Below are 12,726 nucleotides of genomic sequence, written 5' to 3'. Positions count from 1 at the left end.
CGCAGCTTCCTCTGTGATCTCATGAGGGTCAACAATGCCTTCTTGGCCAGCCGCATGCAGACAGGAAACTCCCCAGCTCCCTGTGGACCCCACCACACTGGAAGCAGATACAGCTGCCCACCCACCTTGCAGCTTGGCCACGGGGCTCCCACTCTCTGACAGCGTCCAGGACCCAGGGGCTGAAGACTTTCCTCCAGCCATAACATCTCTCTAGGCCCCAGTGCCCACACAGGCCACCAGTTGCCACCTCTTTCAGTCCTGTCACCTACAGCCTCCACCTCTCTCTCCAGTCACTAATCCCAGGCTCCACTGAGCACTGACAGGGCCCACTGATGGATAAGAATGCATGTGGCGGGGTCCAGGGCTCCCCCAACGCCAAGCCCTTCTCTACGCCACAGACAGAGGCTGCCGTCCAGAAGAGCCCTGAAAAATGGGTCAAGCATTGCCATCTCTTTGGAAGGACAGGGTTGTTACCTGCTGTTTGATGGGAACCAAGACATGGGTGGCACACAACTTTTATTAATGGATTAGCTTTCATTAATCTGTTCTTGGACAGGTGGGGGCTGTGGTACGTGCTGTTCATCTGCGGCCCACACTGCTTCCGGAAGCCCTGACTGGGGCAGTGAGGATGGAGGCCACAGGCAGATGCTTCAACTAAGGAAGCTGTTTGACATCGAAGAGAAGCTGCTTTCCTTGCAAGCAGCCATTCTGAAGATGTCACTGAACGTTCCTGTAGGGACCGAGGGAGTAGCTTGGTAGGGAACGTGAGTAAACAGACTATGGTGTGGGGGCAAGGGAGAGGCCCAGGTCCCAAATGGTGGCAGTGTGAGGCTCTGGGGAGAGCCCGTCAGGTGACCTCTCCTTGCCCTCCGTTGAAGCCAGGTGGGACTCAGCTGTGACTGTAGCTCTGAGCCAGGGAATGATGGCTCCCCATGCCCTCACCCTCCTCCCTCAAGCCTTTCTTGTTTCTGCCATCCATGAGCTGCTCTCGCAGCAGCTGGACAACTGAGGCTGTAGTTTTGAGAGGGTCAACTCAAGTCGTGCTGAGGTTGAGTAGTGCAGAAACAGACAGCGGCCAGGAGAGGCACCCTGCAGATGAAACACCTGAACACAGCCAGGGGTGTCCCCCCTCCTTACCTAGAGACCTTGCTATCGGGTGGCTGTTCTGCATGAAATTTCCCAAACTGACTTGAGTGCTAAAACTCCCCCTACTCTCACTGGCCATCTCTTTAAGGCACTCTATATGTGTTTCTCTGGAGCCTTTAACAGCCTTATGTGGGCTGGACATCAGTTCCACTTCTTTTTGTGGGTGGGGGTAAAATTGTCTTTCATTGTAAGCACTGAATACGTTTACAAAAAAATTTTAAGTACAGAAATGAATTGCAATATAATAGACTTATTTACAGCATCTCGGGCTTTCTAATAGTATTAGAAAGTACAGGTGCTCTGCAGGCAGCTCAGAGTGGTGAGTCTGGGGCTGTGGGAAAAGCAGCCCTGTCACTCCTCCTGCTGGATGTCTGTGACCTTACTGACAAACTGCATTTAGCACTGCAGGGAAAACCTTGGAATTTAAGGCTGTTTATGAATGTGAGGTGGGGCATAAAGATGAGGCGCAGAGATGCTGTGGAATGCCTCTTTTCATGTTATCTGGACGGTGTCCACTTGGTGGCCCACACGGCCATAATCTCTGAAGCCATATCATGACAGGTGTCCGCCTTCTTGTCTGCCCACAGCTCCAAAATCATAGTCTTTGCTAACTGCCCAGGGAGGCCAGTGAAGGAGCAGAGGGGCAGGGAAGGGGCATGAGCTCAGTCACACGTGGGAGGACGTGGGTGTTAAAAGAAGAGCAACTCTGAGACGGGGTGTTGTGGATGCAGCCTTCAAGGTCCTGGGACCCATGTCACCCCTGCTTCATACCACCAACTGCCTGTAGATTCAAGCCTGACTTCTGGCAGGATCTAGCCCCAGCCACCACGGGGTATCTTGAGATCAGAGTGGCTACGGCTGTGTCTGTGCTCTGGGTACTGCTGGCCTCTGTGAGCATCCGCAGTGGCTTTGGCATTGCAGGCACAACACCTGGCTGTGGCTGTCCCTGGGCTGGAGGTTTGAAGCTGAGGCCACCCATGAGCTGCTCTCACAGGAATGCGGGAATGAAGGAATGTGGCAGCAAGGCCAGATCCAGTGACTCAGGGTATTAGGGTAAAGAGGCTGCAAAAAGCCGAGGGCTGGGAAGGGGAGGAGTGTCTGGACTCTCTTCTTCTCAAAGTTTTCCACGTTGTTATCTTTGGTGGTAAGCAGAGGTGAGTCACCTTCAGGCTCTTCCAAGGAGCATGAGGACAGAAACAGTGTGTCCACTTGGCCCACCAGTGCCACACTCCAGAGAAGGACGTCAGGGAGTTCCACAAGGATGCCAACAAGGAGTGTCTGGACATTGGAGGAAGAGTGGAGGGCGGATGTGGACCATGTGGCCAGCAGGCAGGGAGGAGCCAAGGATGGGGAGAGGGTAGAGGGTTCCAGAAAAATGACCTACCCTTCTTTGGATTCAGCCTTAAGTGGAGCCTAGACTCTCAGTTACCTCCTGAATGCCTGGTGTTTCCCTCCTGATCTCAGCACGAGGTCAACGTCATCTCCCCATCACGGCATTGAGGGTGGGCACATGAAGCTGATGCCACGAGGGCTCTGTCCCCCCATCCTGCTTTACCACACGCCTTCCCACTTCATGGCTGCTGGACTGCTGGGGCCCACAGAGCGGTCTCCTGTGCACTCCAGCACGTGCACGCTGGGCCTGCCTGAGGCCATTTCAACTGCTTTTGATGACTCTGGGTCACTACTAGAAGGCTTGGCTCTGTGGAATTATTTCAAAAGTTGAGGGTTTTTTTTTTTCAGACATTCAGTTCTGACCCAAGAGGTTAGGGTAATATGAATAACGGGTTAAATCCTCTCCCTTCCTGCAGAACTTGACATTTGGTTACCTTTCTAGTTCTTTTTAACCCTGGAAACCAGATAAAAGTGGAACATTAATTGTTTCAAGGCAACATTACTCATGGTAAAAATGATCCCGATTGTAAATTATCTGGACTTGGAGTTCAATGTATTAACTACAAACACTTGCTAAAATGCCACAACTTTGGGCTTGCTACCGGTAATGACTCAACCGGGTATTTCCCTTGCGGAGTTGCTGGAAGCTATATGCCTACTGAGTTGCTCAAAGAGGTATTAGCTCCTTTGGGGTATGATGTTTTTAAGCCAAGGCAAGCCCCATTTTTTCCTGAATGTCTCATTTCCTTGTACCTGAGCTGTCACCTGGGCAACCAAGGAGAATAGCTCCTGATGACTGGGCTCCGCAAGGACGACCCTCCCCACCAAGGACTGCTTCATGCTGTCCTGCTGGCAGGCTGTTTCCTGTCACCCAGCCTTCAAAGTAAACTCCACGCCCAGTGCTACACAGCCTGTGGAGTCCTGAGTCTGAAGGTAGCTGGATCTAAGACAGGCTCCTGGAGGGAGCTGTAAGCAGTATGATGTATTGTAACCCCTAATAGCTATGGAGTTGTAGGCAAGTAACTTAACCTCTAAATATCTCTAAAACTGGGGTAACATAGCAGTTGCTGTGAGGTTGAAACAAGATAATGTACAGAAACAACCCAGCCCCATAAGCCCTCAAAACAACGTTCGTTATTAAGTTACATACTTTCGGTGATAAGAGGGTATAAGGCAGGGTGGGTGCCACTTCGCTTCACAAGGCCCAACCTTGTGGCACGTCTGGCCAGTGCACATGTGCCAGTGTTTCCCTCAGTTCCTGTGTCTCCTGGGTGAGGATCACATCCGCTGGTAAGGCTCAGCAAGACCTCTGTGAAAGTGCCCTGAATGCACAGCACAGCCTACCAGAACCCAGGGGCCGGGAGTCTGCAGAAAATGGGGGCCTGTTCTGGTTTGGCAGCCTTGACCCTGATTGCTTCACAGTGATTATGTGAGAACCTCCCAGTGGCCAAGTAGAAAAGATAAGTTAGTCATGATGTCAGAGCTGCCAGGGCCCTTAGGAATCTCATCCAAACCTCCCATGGCCAGATGGGGCCAAAGAAGGGAAATGACCCCATGAAGCTTCACGGCAAATAGGTGTACCACCTAGAACCTCAGCCTTGGAGTCAAATGCCTACTTTGGTACTTCCTGCCTGTGTGACATGAGCTTAAGTTTCCTCATCTATAAAATGGGTTTGTTGTGAAGATTAAGTGAGATAATTCTAATTCATGTAGAGCAGCTCATGTGGCACATAGTGACATACAAGCGTTATTATCAGATTATACTGCACTGAGCTGCTGCCCCCTACACCTACTCTTCCTCCTCCTCTTCCAAACACCCCACCCCCATTATAAAAAGGGATATATGGCCCTGAACTTGAACAACCTGGTCCCTGGTCAGAACAAAGGGTACAGTGCAGGCCCATCATGGCGAGGCTGGCCTGCATCTCTCCTCACCCCACGAGGATGAGGATGAACCCAGCCAGGGAGGCTCTTTGGAGTTACTGACCCCAATATTGCTCCTTCCTGCTCTGTCTGGCTTTGCGTGGCTGCTGCACTTACCACTGTCTGGCTACGCCCAAGCAAAGCCGTCTGAGGGCAGAGACTGGACGCACACACTGTCTTTCCAGGGGGCCTCCACAATGCTGGGGCCCCAGTGGGCATTTGGAAGTCTGTTCTTTAGGGACTGCTGGAATTACAAGAATTCTTAAGGATAATCTTGTCCAGGATCCTCATTTTGTATATGAGAAAACTAAGACCAAGAGAAAGGGAGCGACCTGACTATTGAATGCATAGTGATTTGGCTGTCAACTGATTAAAAAGACACTGGCATCTATATTGGTTTTTATTTATAAACAAATTGACATAAAATAAGTCCAGATGGCAGCGGGAGCAGCTGTGCTGCTGACTTGCTTACGAGGAAGCATATGGACAGCAGAGGGGGTGGAGACCCTCCCCTCCCATCCACCTTAGGGCCTCCTTGGCCTAAAATCACTGGGCCCATCTTTTTCGGCAGCAATTCTGGCCAGAGCAAGGAGCTGTGGTGGGTGACAGTAAGAGGCAGGGGACTCTCATTCCTGCAGATGAGGCCTGGGGCTAGAAAGGTCCCAGTAGGGAAAGACAGAGGAAGGTGACAGGGACCTATTCCTCACCATACTGAGTGATGTGGTTGAGGCTTTAAGTGTCTGTCCATCCCGAAGAGAAAATGCCCTAGAGCAGTGTCCTCTGAAAAGGGGCCGCGCCTACATGGAGAGGGCCTCTCTGGGACCAGGGCGGGGCAGTCCCCCCCTCCTGAAACCCAGTGTCTGGTGTGAGAGGAGTATTAACTAGAGGGTTTGCCCAAGTGCCAGAAACAATAAATTAACAGTAAGAAAAGATCTTTTTTTTAAAAAAGATAGAGGTTTGCACCATGAGTTTAGAGTCTGGGGATCTGGTGAGAAGGCAGGGGCTGTGGGGCGATGGGGGGCCACACCAAGCCCAGGCGGTGGCTGGGGGCCTGGATGTGAGTGTCAATTCAGGGACCTGTCTTCCAAGGCCCTAGAGTTGGCCTCTTCCTCCAACACTGTGAAGGTGTTCAGTCTAAACTCCTGGTGAGAGGCTGGCCAGGTTTCAGAAATAAATAGAGGGGACCGCAGAGCCACGGCAGGCCTGAGGGGAAGAGCAGCGCCAGCCCTGGGCCCACACTCTCCCCTCCTCAGTCCTTCATGGAAGGACGTATCGCGGTAGGAGGGGGTAGCAGTGGTGGCTCCGCACAGCCTCCTAGAGTCCTGAGGTGGCCTGGAACCCCACTGAGGCGCCTGGGAGTGGGCTGACGGCCCTCCTTCCTGGGAGAAGAGTGCCCCCACCTGCTTGACCACTCAGTTGTTGAAGCTGCGTCTCTCCGTTCAAAACTTGCCCTGCTTTAGCCGGTCAATGTGGTAGGAGAGCTTGAGTGCGGGCCCCAGCTTCAGACCCATGTACTTCATCATCATGTCACTGCGCAGCAGCAGCAGGGCCTTGCCATCGATCTCCTGGGGGTGGGGAGGTGGGCAGAAGTGGAGGGGGAGGCTCCATCAGAGTCTGATTGAAGGCCACCCATGGAAGTGCCAAACACATAAGAGTCCAGTCTGGTTAACCTGCTGTGACACTGAAGCCTGCCTGTTGTCCTTACCTTTTGTCTCTAAGTGTCCCTCCTTCTCAGACATCTGCTGCTGAACCCACCAGATTAGGTTCTCCACACACACTGTACCACCTCCCTTCTCTGCCACCTGAGAGGCAGCCTCCCACCCTCCCAAACCACTGAGGCGCAGCGCGACTCCAGCTCGCCCAGGAAGCCTCCCCAGTCAGTGGGCCTATTTTTGTATTGTCACCAGTGGTTTTTATATTGACCTTCACGGTTATTCTATGAGTCACTGTCTTTCCTGAGCAGCAGAGACCCCTCTGTGTGAGCTAGGCACAAAGGAGGCACATGCTGAGCAGCTGTGATCAAAGAGCCCCCGCCACGCCCATCTGGTGTGAAGGACTGAAGTGACCACAAAGGTAGCAGACCTGCTCTGCTACCCACAGGGAGGACAGCACCAGCAGCAAGGGCCGCGGGAAGCAGGTTGGAGCCCCAGATCAGGTCTATGGTCACAGCAGGGGGGTCAGGAGCAATCCCTGGCCATGGAGCCAAATGGTCACTTGAACAGATGTTGGGAATTCATGGAGGGGAAGCAGATGATGGGGGACCGATGAAGGTGGAGAGTTGGGGGTCACCTGGCAAGGGACTCTTTAACTTAGGTTGAGGCCCCTGATTTTCACACCAAGGCAGGCAGATGGGAGAGCAAGCACTCTTGGGAAAAGAGATTGAAATCCCTGTCCCTCGAACTGAGTACCCCAAGCCACAGATCTAGTAGCAATGAGGCTGTATCACATCCTACACTAAAAGAGTGAGCTGAACACAGTGTCTGATGAGGTCTGTTTGAGACCCAAGATTCTGTTTTTAAGTGTTTATGATGTCTCCTGTGTTTAGTTTCAAGGGACCTGGAACAAATACGTAGCCAATGCCCTTTCAGAGTCTATAAGTTGCAGAAGCAAAACTCCCAGCAAACCTGGGAGAGGTCAGGCAGGGGCACCTACGTGTTTGCGAAAGAGGTCAGCGTGAGGTCCAAGCTGAGGATCAGCTTCCCGGACAAACTGCATCACGTCCTCGACTGTCCATGAGGAGGGGTCCCGGCCACTCAGTCGAGAGGCATCCCGGCTTTCCAGGTATCGGTCCGACCCTGCAGGACAGGAGGGCACCTACCATAACAGGTGAGGACTGGTTTGTAAATCCCCACCACTCTCCTTGGCACATCTCAGTGGCCTTACAGGTAATGCTCACAGCAGTGCTAGACCATGAGCAGAGGAACTGGAGACAGCCTAGGGAGGGAAGAGTTTTTCCACAAAGGGAAAGTCAGATCTTTGTTATTTAAGGGTAACTTTGATTTTTGGAAATAATCAGAAGAAATCTTGCATGGAGGCTGTGATTCAGCCTGAACCTGAGACAGTGGTACAAGCTGGTAAAGGGATTACTTGGGTTCCGCAGGGGGCTGGTGGGTGGGGCTGCTTTTGCCTTGTCTCTGGGGGACCATTTCTAGACAGACCCTGGTAGCTGGGCAAAATTAGAGACAAATCTTTGGGGCGTGGGGAGAAAAATGTGGTAGATAATACTCCGGATTCTCTCCCAGTGCCTGGAGAATTAGCTGACCTCACTACAACCTGACACACTAAGGCAGAAAACACTGTTTGCTTGGCGGCCAGGAATCTCAATGGTAATTTAGTGCTATGCTTAGAGCTTTTATCTCAATTTTGGCTCAAATATAACTCCTCCCCTTTCCCCTGTGGGCTTTGGGATCTCTGTATTTTGATCATCATCTGTCATAGATCTCTTGCATGTTTTATCCCCTCTGCCCAGAATATGTCTCCTGTCCTTTCAATTTCTCCATTTCTTTGGGCTAACTCCACCTTAGCTAAGCAGGTGTTGACTTCAAGGACCAGCTCCTTCATGAAACTTCTGGTCTAACCTGGAAATAAATGGTCTCACAAAGCATTTAGCGTGTCTCTTAGTTATAGCTCATTCTGTACACATTTTCCTACCATCAAACCACCTAGTAATCTATTCTCCATAATGCAACCAAAGGAACCTTTAAAAAGCAGTAACTGAATCACGTCAATATCTTCTAAAAACTCAATGCAATGGCCTCCCATTGCACATGAAATGAAATCTGAATTCCTTCCCATGCTTACCATGGTCTACGAGGCACTCCACTGCGAGGCCCTGCTTACCTTTGGCCTCATTTCACACTCTGCACCCACCTCTCCCCCCAAGTCATCCTTTACTCGCCATGCTACAAACACACTAGCCTTCTTTCTGCTTCTTCAATAGGCCCAGCTTTTATTCTTTGACTTGCAATTTCCTCTGTCTAGAATGCTCTTTTTCCATCTTTTCATGCCTAACTCCTTCTCAACATTATGGTCTCATCTCAAATATCAACTCCTCAGAGAGGCCTTCTCTGATCTCCTGGTAAAAGTACTCAATTACCCACATAATCATTCTCAATCCAATTACCCTAGTTTTTTTCTTCCACAGCACACATCACTACCTAAAGTAATTTCATGTATTCATTTATTTTATGTTTATGATCTCCTCCCTATAGAATGTAAGCTCTGTCTTGTTCCCTTCTATGTCTCTGACATAAAAGAGTGCCTGGTCTGTCATAGTAGATGTTCAAACACATTTGTTAGACAAATGAACGATCATATAAAACAGCTACTTATGTATTTTTCTGTATCCCCAACCAGACTGTCTTATTGAGGCAGGGTTCTTGCCTTGCTTATGTTTATGTCTATATCCTCAGCACCACGAGATGCCCTGTCAGATAACTACCAAGTGGCAGAGCTAACACACCTGTGCAAGTAGAAGGGTCTAATCTTTAACTATCTCCTGCAAAGGCTAAGAATCTCCTCCCACTTTCCTTCATTCTGGGTCCTAGGTCTAAAACTTAAAGCATACTTTGCCTGGCCCAGCCCAGTACAGCCCAGCCCCTGCTTTCTGGGGAAGAGATTCTAGCATATTGTCTTTCAAGCTTGCAGCTGGGCACTGACCAGACTGGGGAGAAGTGTGCTACCCTAGCAAGCAGGGGCTGTTTAGATTACAGCCACAGAAATCCCAATAGCTTTTGAGAGGTGTTAGTAGACAGGAAGTTGAAGGGGGCTCTATGGGCCAGTCAATTCTCCCTGACCTAAAAGTCCACTGTGATGCTAAGAGAGAAACCAACTGCAGAGACTCTGGAGAGCAGAGAGAAGACACAGGGAGAAAGTGTATATGCATGTGTCTTCTTGGACCATCTTAGCTAATGCCTCTAATTAGGGGCTAGGAATTATATACACATATACATATAAAATAGTACTATATATATAAATATATATACACACATACACACAGAGTATGCTATTGACTGAATATGTATTCCCCCCAAATTTTTATGTTAAATCCTAACCCCCACAGTGATGGTATTAGGAGGTGGGACTTAGGAGGTGGGCAGAGCCCTCATGAATAAGATCAGTACTTATAAAAGAGGCCTGAGACAGGTCCCTTGCCCCTTTGGCTATGTGAGATTACAGTGAGAAGATGGCCATCTATGAACCAGGAAGCAGGTCCTCATCAGACAGCAAATCTGCTGGTACCTTGATCTTGGACTTCCCAGCCTCCAGAACTGAGAAATAAATTTCTGTTGTTTATATGCCACTCAGTTTATGGTATTTTGTTATAGCAGCCCAAATGGACTAAGACAATCCACATATGTAATACTATCATATATTTATGTGTTTGTCTGCTCTACTCCCATTAGAGTATAAACTCCATGAAGGCAGGTGAGTGGGAAGTAGTTAATTTATGTGGCAGTCAGGAGAGATATCTCTGAAATAATGACATTTGAGCAAAGATCTTGAGGCAGAAGAGTAGATGGCATGTTGACGGTTTAGCAGGAAGGCCAGTGGGTCAGCGCAGAGTGAAAGGAAAAAGTGGTATGAAATGAGATCCAAGAGGCACGTATGTGTGTGCTGAGTGGCAGAAGGAAGTGGTGGAACAGACAGTAGAGGACCCTGTAGGCCACTGAAAACCGCTAGCTTTTCTGAGTGAAACAGGTAGATTTTAAGCAGAAGAGTAACATGAATCAACTTACAATGAGAAGTGAAACGGGCAGCCTTGTAAAATTAACAGGAAACTACCTAATCCTGCAATTTCTTAGTAACAGTTAAAGATCAATCCCAAGAGTTCTTTCACTAACAGGCACCCTGTAGGAGTTCTGTTTTGCACAACTTCTGAAAAGAGCTGAATAGACAGAAAAGAGATGTAAATGTTTCTCTCTTAAAGTTGCTTTTGAGGATCTGTTTTTACAGAATTCCTGAGTGAATAGCAGGGTACGAGCTTCAGGCTTCAGCCATATGAAAAGGGCAGAGTCACATCTCCTGCGATAATCCTGATAATCCCTTCTTCAAGGAAAGATAGGAGAGCCAACTCTTGCCCTCTGACATCCTCACTGTTTCTGTTATCAGCTCGTCGCCAGGAAGAAAGGAAGGAGCTGATGCAGCAGTTTCTCACAACAATCACTATTTTTTTTCCTTTCTCTTTGTCCCCATAACTCGGCAAGCCACTGGCCTCAGTGCTGGCGTCCCCCTTCTCTTTCTTTGGGATGTCACACCGTCTCCCTGCTCTCCCTCTCTCATTCTCTCTGTTCTTCTAAGAAGATAAAATAAACTTTTTAACATATCTATCTACTAATCTTTGCGTGAGAAATTTTTCTCCACCTGTGCTGTGAACTCCTACTAAGTTCTCCACCCTAATAAGAAGGATCACTCTCATAGTCCGTATCAACAGTAGACTTTAGGGGGCAAGGATAGAAGCAAGGGAGACCAGTTAAGAAGGAGGCTGCTATAATAATCCAGGCAAGAGACAACTGGGGCATGCACCAGGGTGGGAGTGGTAAAAAGTCTCTGATATTATGAACAATATTCTAGAAATTATAAAGAACCCCCAGCATTGTCAGCTCATCTGACCTTTACCATAGTCCTTCAAGGAGGTATCCTCACCATCTTCAGTTTAGAGAGGAGGGAACTGAGGGAACAGAGATGTGAAGTGACTTCCCTGTCTGACTTCAATTCCCATTTCTGCAGACAGCCTAGCCCAGGGCTCCCCCCACAGCCCTCAATGCGTACAGCTGGCAGTTGCTCTTCAAGGAGGGATGACTGTCTCAGTCTGAGAATGATTAAGGCGGGTGAGGCACATGGACAAGAGGCTAACTAATATGGTCATGCCTAAGCATCCTGGATTAGTGAAATAAGAGTGGGGACAGATACAACATCTAAATTCTTTGAGATAAACGATTCTAGGGCTGACCAAATAGAATCCTCTTATAGCCTTATGAGGGTCTCAGGGTCAAAAGAGATTGAGATCATGACTTGGCAGAGAGACTCACGATGTGTTCCAAAGGAAGAGTGAAGATGTCTAGGAGACAACAGTGCCATGTGAGGCAGCCTATTGTAAGGTGCTCCTAGCAGAAACAGGGCCTTGGGAAAGATAACAATAACAGTAACTCCCATCATACCTGGGAATGACTTAGTTTCCAAAATGATTTCATATCCCTTCTTTGATTCATTTAACATTCCTGTGGAAAGACCCGGCTGGTATCACCATCTCCATTTTGCATATGAGGAAGACCTGAGAGGTGAGAAGACTCACCCAAGTCTCAAGGCAAGGGAGCTGAGGCTAGAATCAGCCCTCAGCTCTACCTCTTCTTGAGAGCTCTTTAGACTCCATTTTGCTGCCTCGCCGGGGCTACACGGGGGAAGGGCGCCACAGGCTTCTTCCTCAGTGTCAGCCTTCAAGAAAACTCTCTCCCTGCTGAGGACACTTTTCAGGCTTTGCTAATGGGGTCTTCTTATTCTTTCAAACCTCACACAGCTCTGGGCTGGGGGAGGGCAGAAAAGGAGTTTGGAGGTGACATCATTCTGGCTCCTCACTGCTGCTTCTAGACCATCCTCCTATGAAAGCTCATGGTCTTCAGAGGCTGATCATGTACCCAACTAACTGCTCTTTCTGGTCACTGTTATCTATAGATCTCTGGGTTTCTACCCCTTGTTAAATGAAGACTTTTTGGTACTTAGCTCAGTACCTTCTCTTCCACCACAATTCCTGCCATAGTCCTCAGAGGCAACCCATTCACCTACCATGCCTCCAGGGGCTTTTACCTCCACTCTACTTCAAATACCTATGGCCAAGGCCACTGTCTGGTTCTTGCCATCATTTGGAACAAATCCATTTCAGAATTTCAAACAGCCCATTTTCCGACCACCAACCTCTTACCTTCCCAACTCTTTTGGGACTTATACCCACTGCAACCATTATATCACAAAGTTCTTTAGCATATCAAACTGTCCATTTCCCCCATCCTTCAGCTGTGCATCCTTGCCACCCTGCCTTTCCAGATCCAGTGGTTGATGACCTAAACTGCTATCCCTCCACTGATTTCTTTGCATACTTACTCCCTCCCCCTCTTGCCCTACTAGCTCAGCCAAAAAACCTTTATTTTCAAACTGTCTTTTCTCACCCTGTATCTAGGTGGTTAAGAACCACAGAAGAAAACCACAGCTCCTGCAAAGTGGCTAACTAGTCTCTAAGAATAGCTGGGCTCTTGATGTTTCCTGCAAATC

At 49.0% G+C, this 12,726-nt stretch overlaps 1 protein-coding gene across 10 annotated transcripts in view; it reads right to left on the bottom strand.

The window, feature by feature from the left end:
• Positions 1–4,848: 4,848 nt before the first annotated feature.
• SCMH1 (Scm polycomb group protein homolog 1) overlaps positions 4,849–12,726 on the bottom strand; it is a 166,352-nt gene continuing 158,474 nt past the window's right edge. For 8 of the 10 annotated variants that reach the window (XM_045548092.1, XM_045548090.1, XM_045548091.1 and 5 more), the window contains 2 exons: positions 7,114–7,256; positions 4,849–6,026 (listed from right to left, as the gene is read on the bottom strand). In XM_045548092.1, coding sequence (XP_045404048.1) covers positions 5,901–6,026; positions 7,114–7,256 — 269 coding nt within the window. In that variant the 3' untranslated portion in view covers positions 4,849–5,900. Of the gene's footprint in view, positions 6,027–7,113; positions 7,276–12,726 lie in introns of those variants that run through there. The other 2 variants (XM_045548100.1, XM_045548095.1) reach the window with 2 other exon arrangements.

Source organism: Lemur catta, chromosome 3 (genome assembly GCF_020740605.2).
Source record: "Lemur catta isolate mLemCat1 chromosome 3, mLemCat1.pri, whole genome shotgun sequence".
Classification (NCBI taxonomy): domain Eukaryota; kingdom Metazoa; phylum Chordata; class Mammalia; order Primates; family Lemuridae; genus Lemur; species Lemur catta.
The sequence above is the reverse complement of the archived record's forward strand: the minus strand, read 5'-3'. Positions and strand labels throughout refer to the sequence as shown.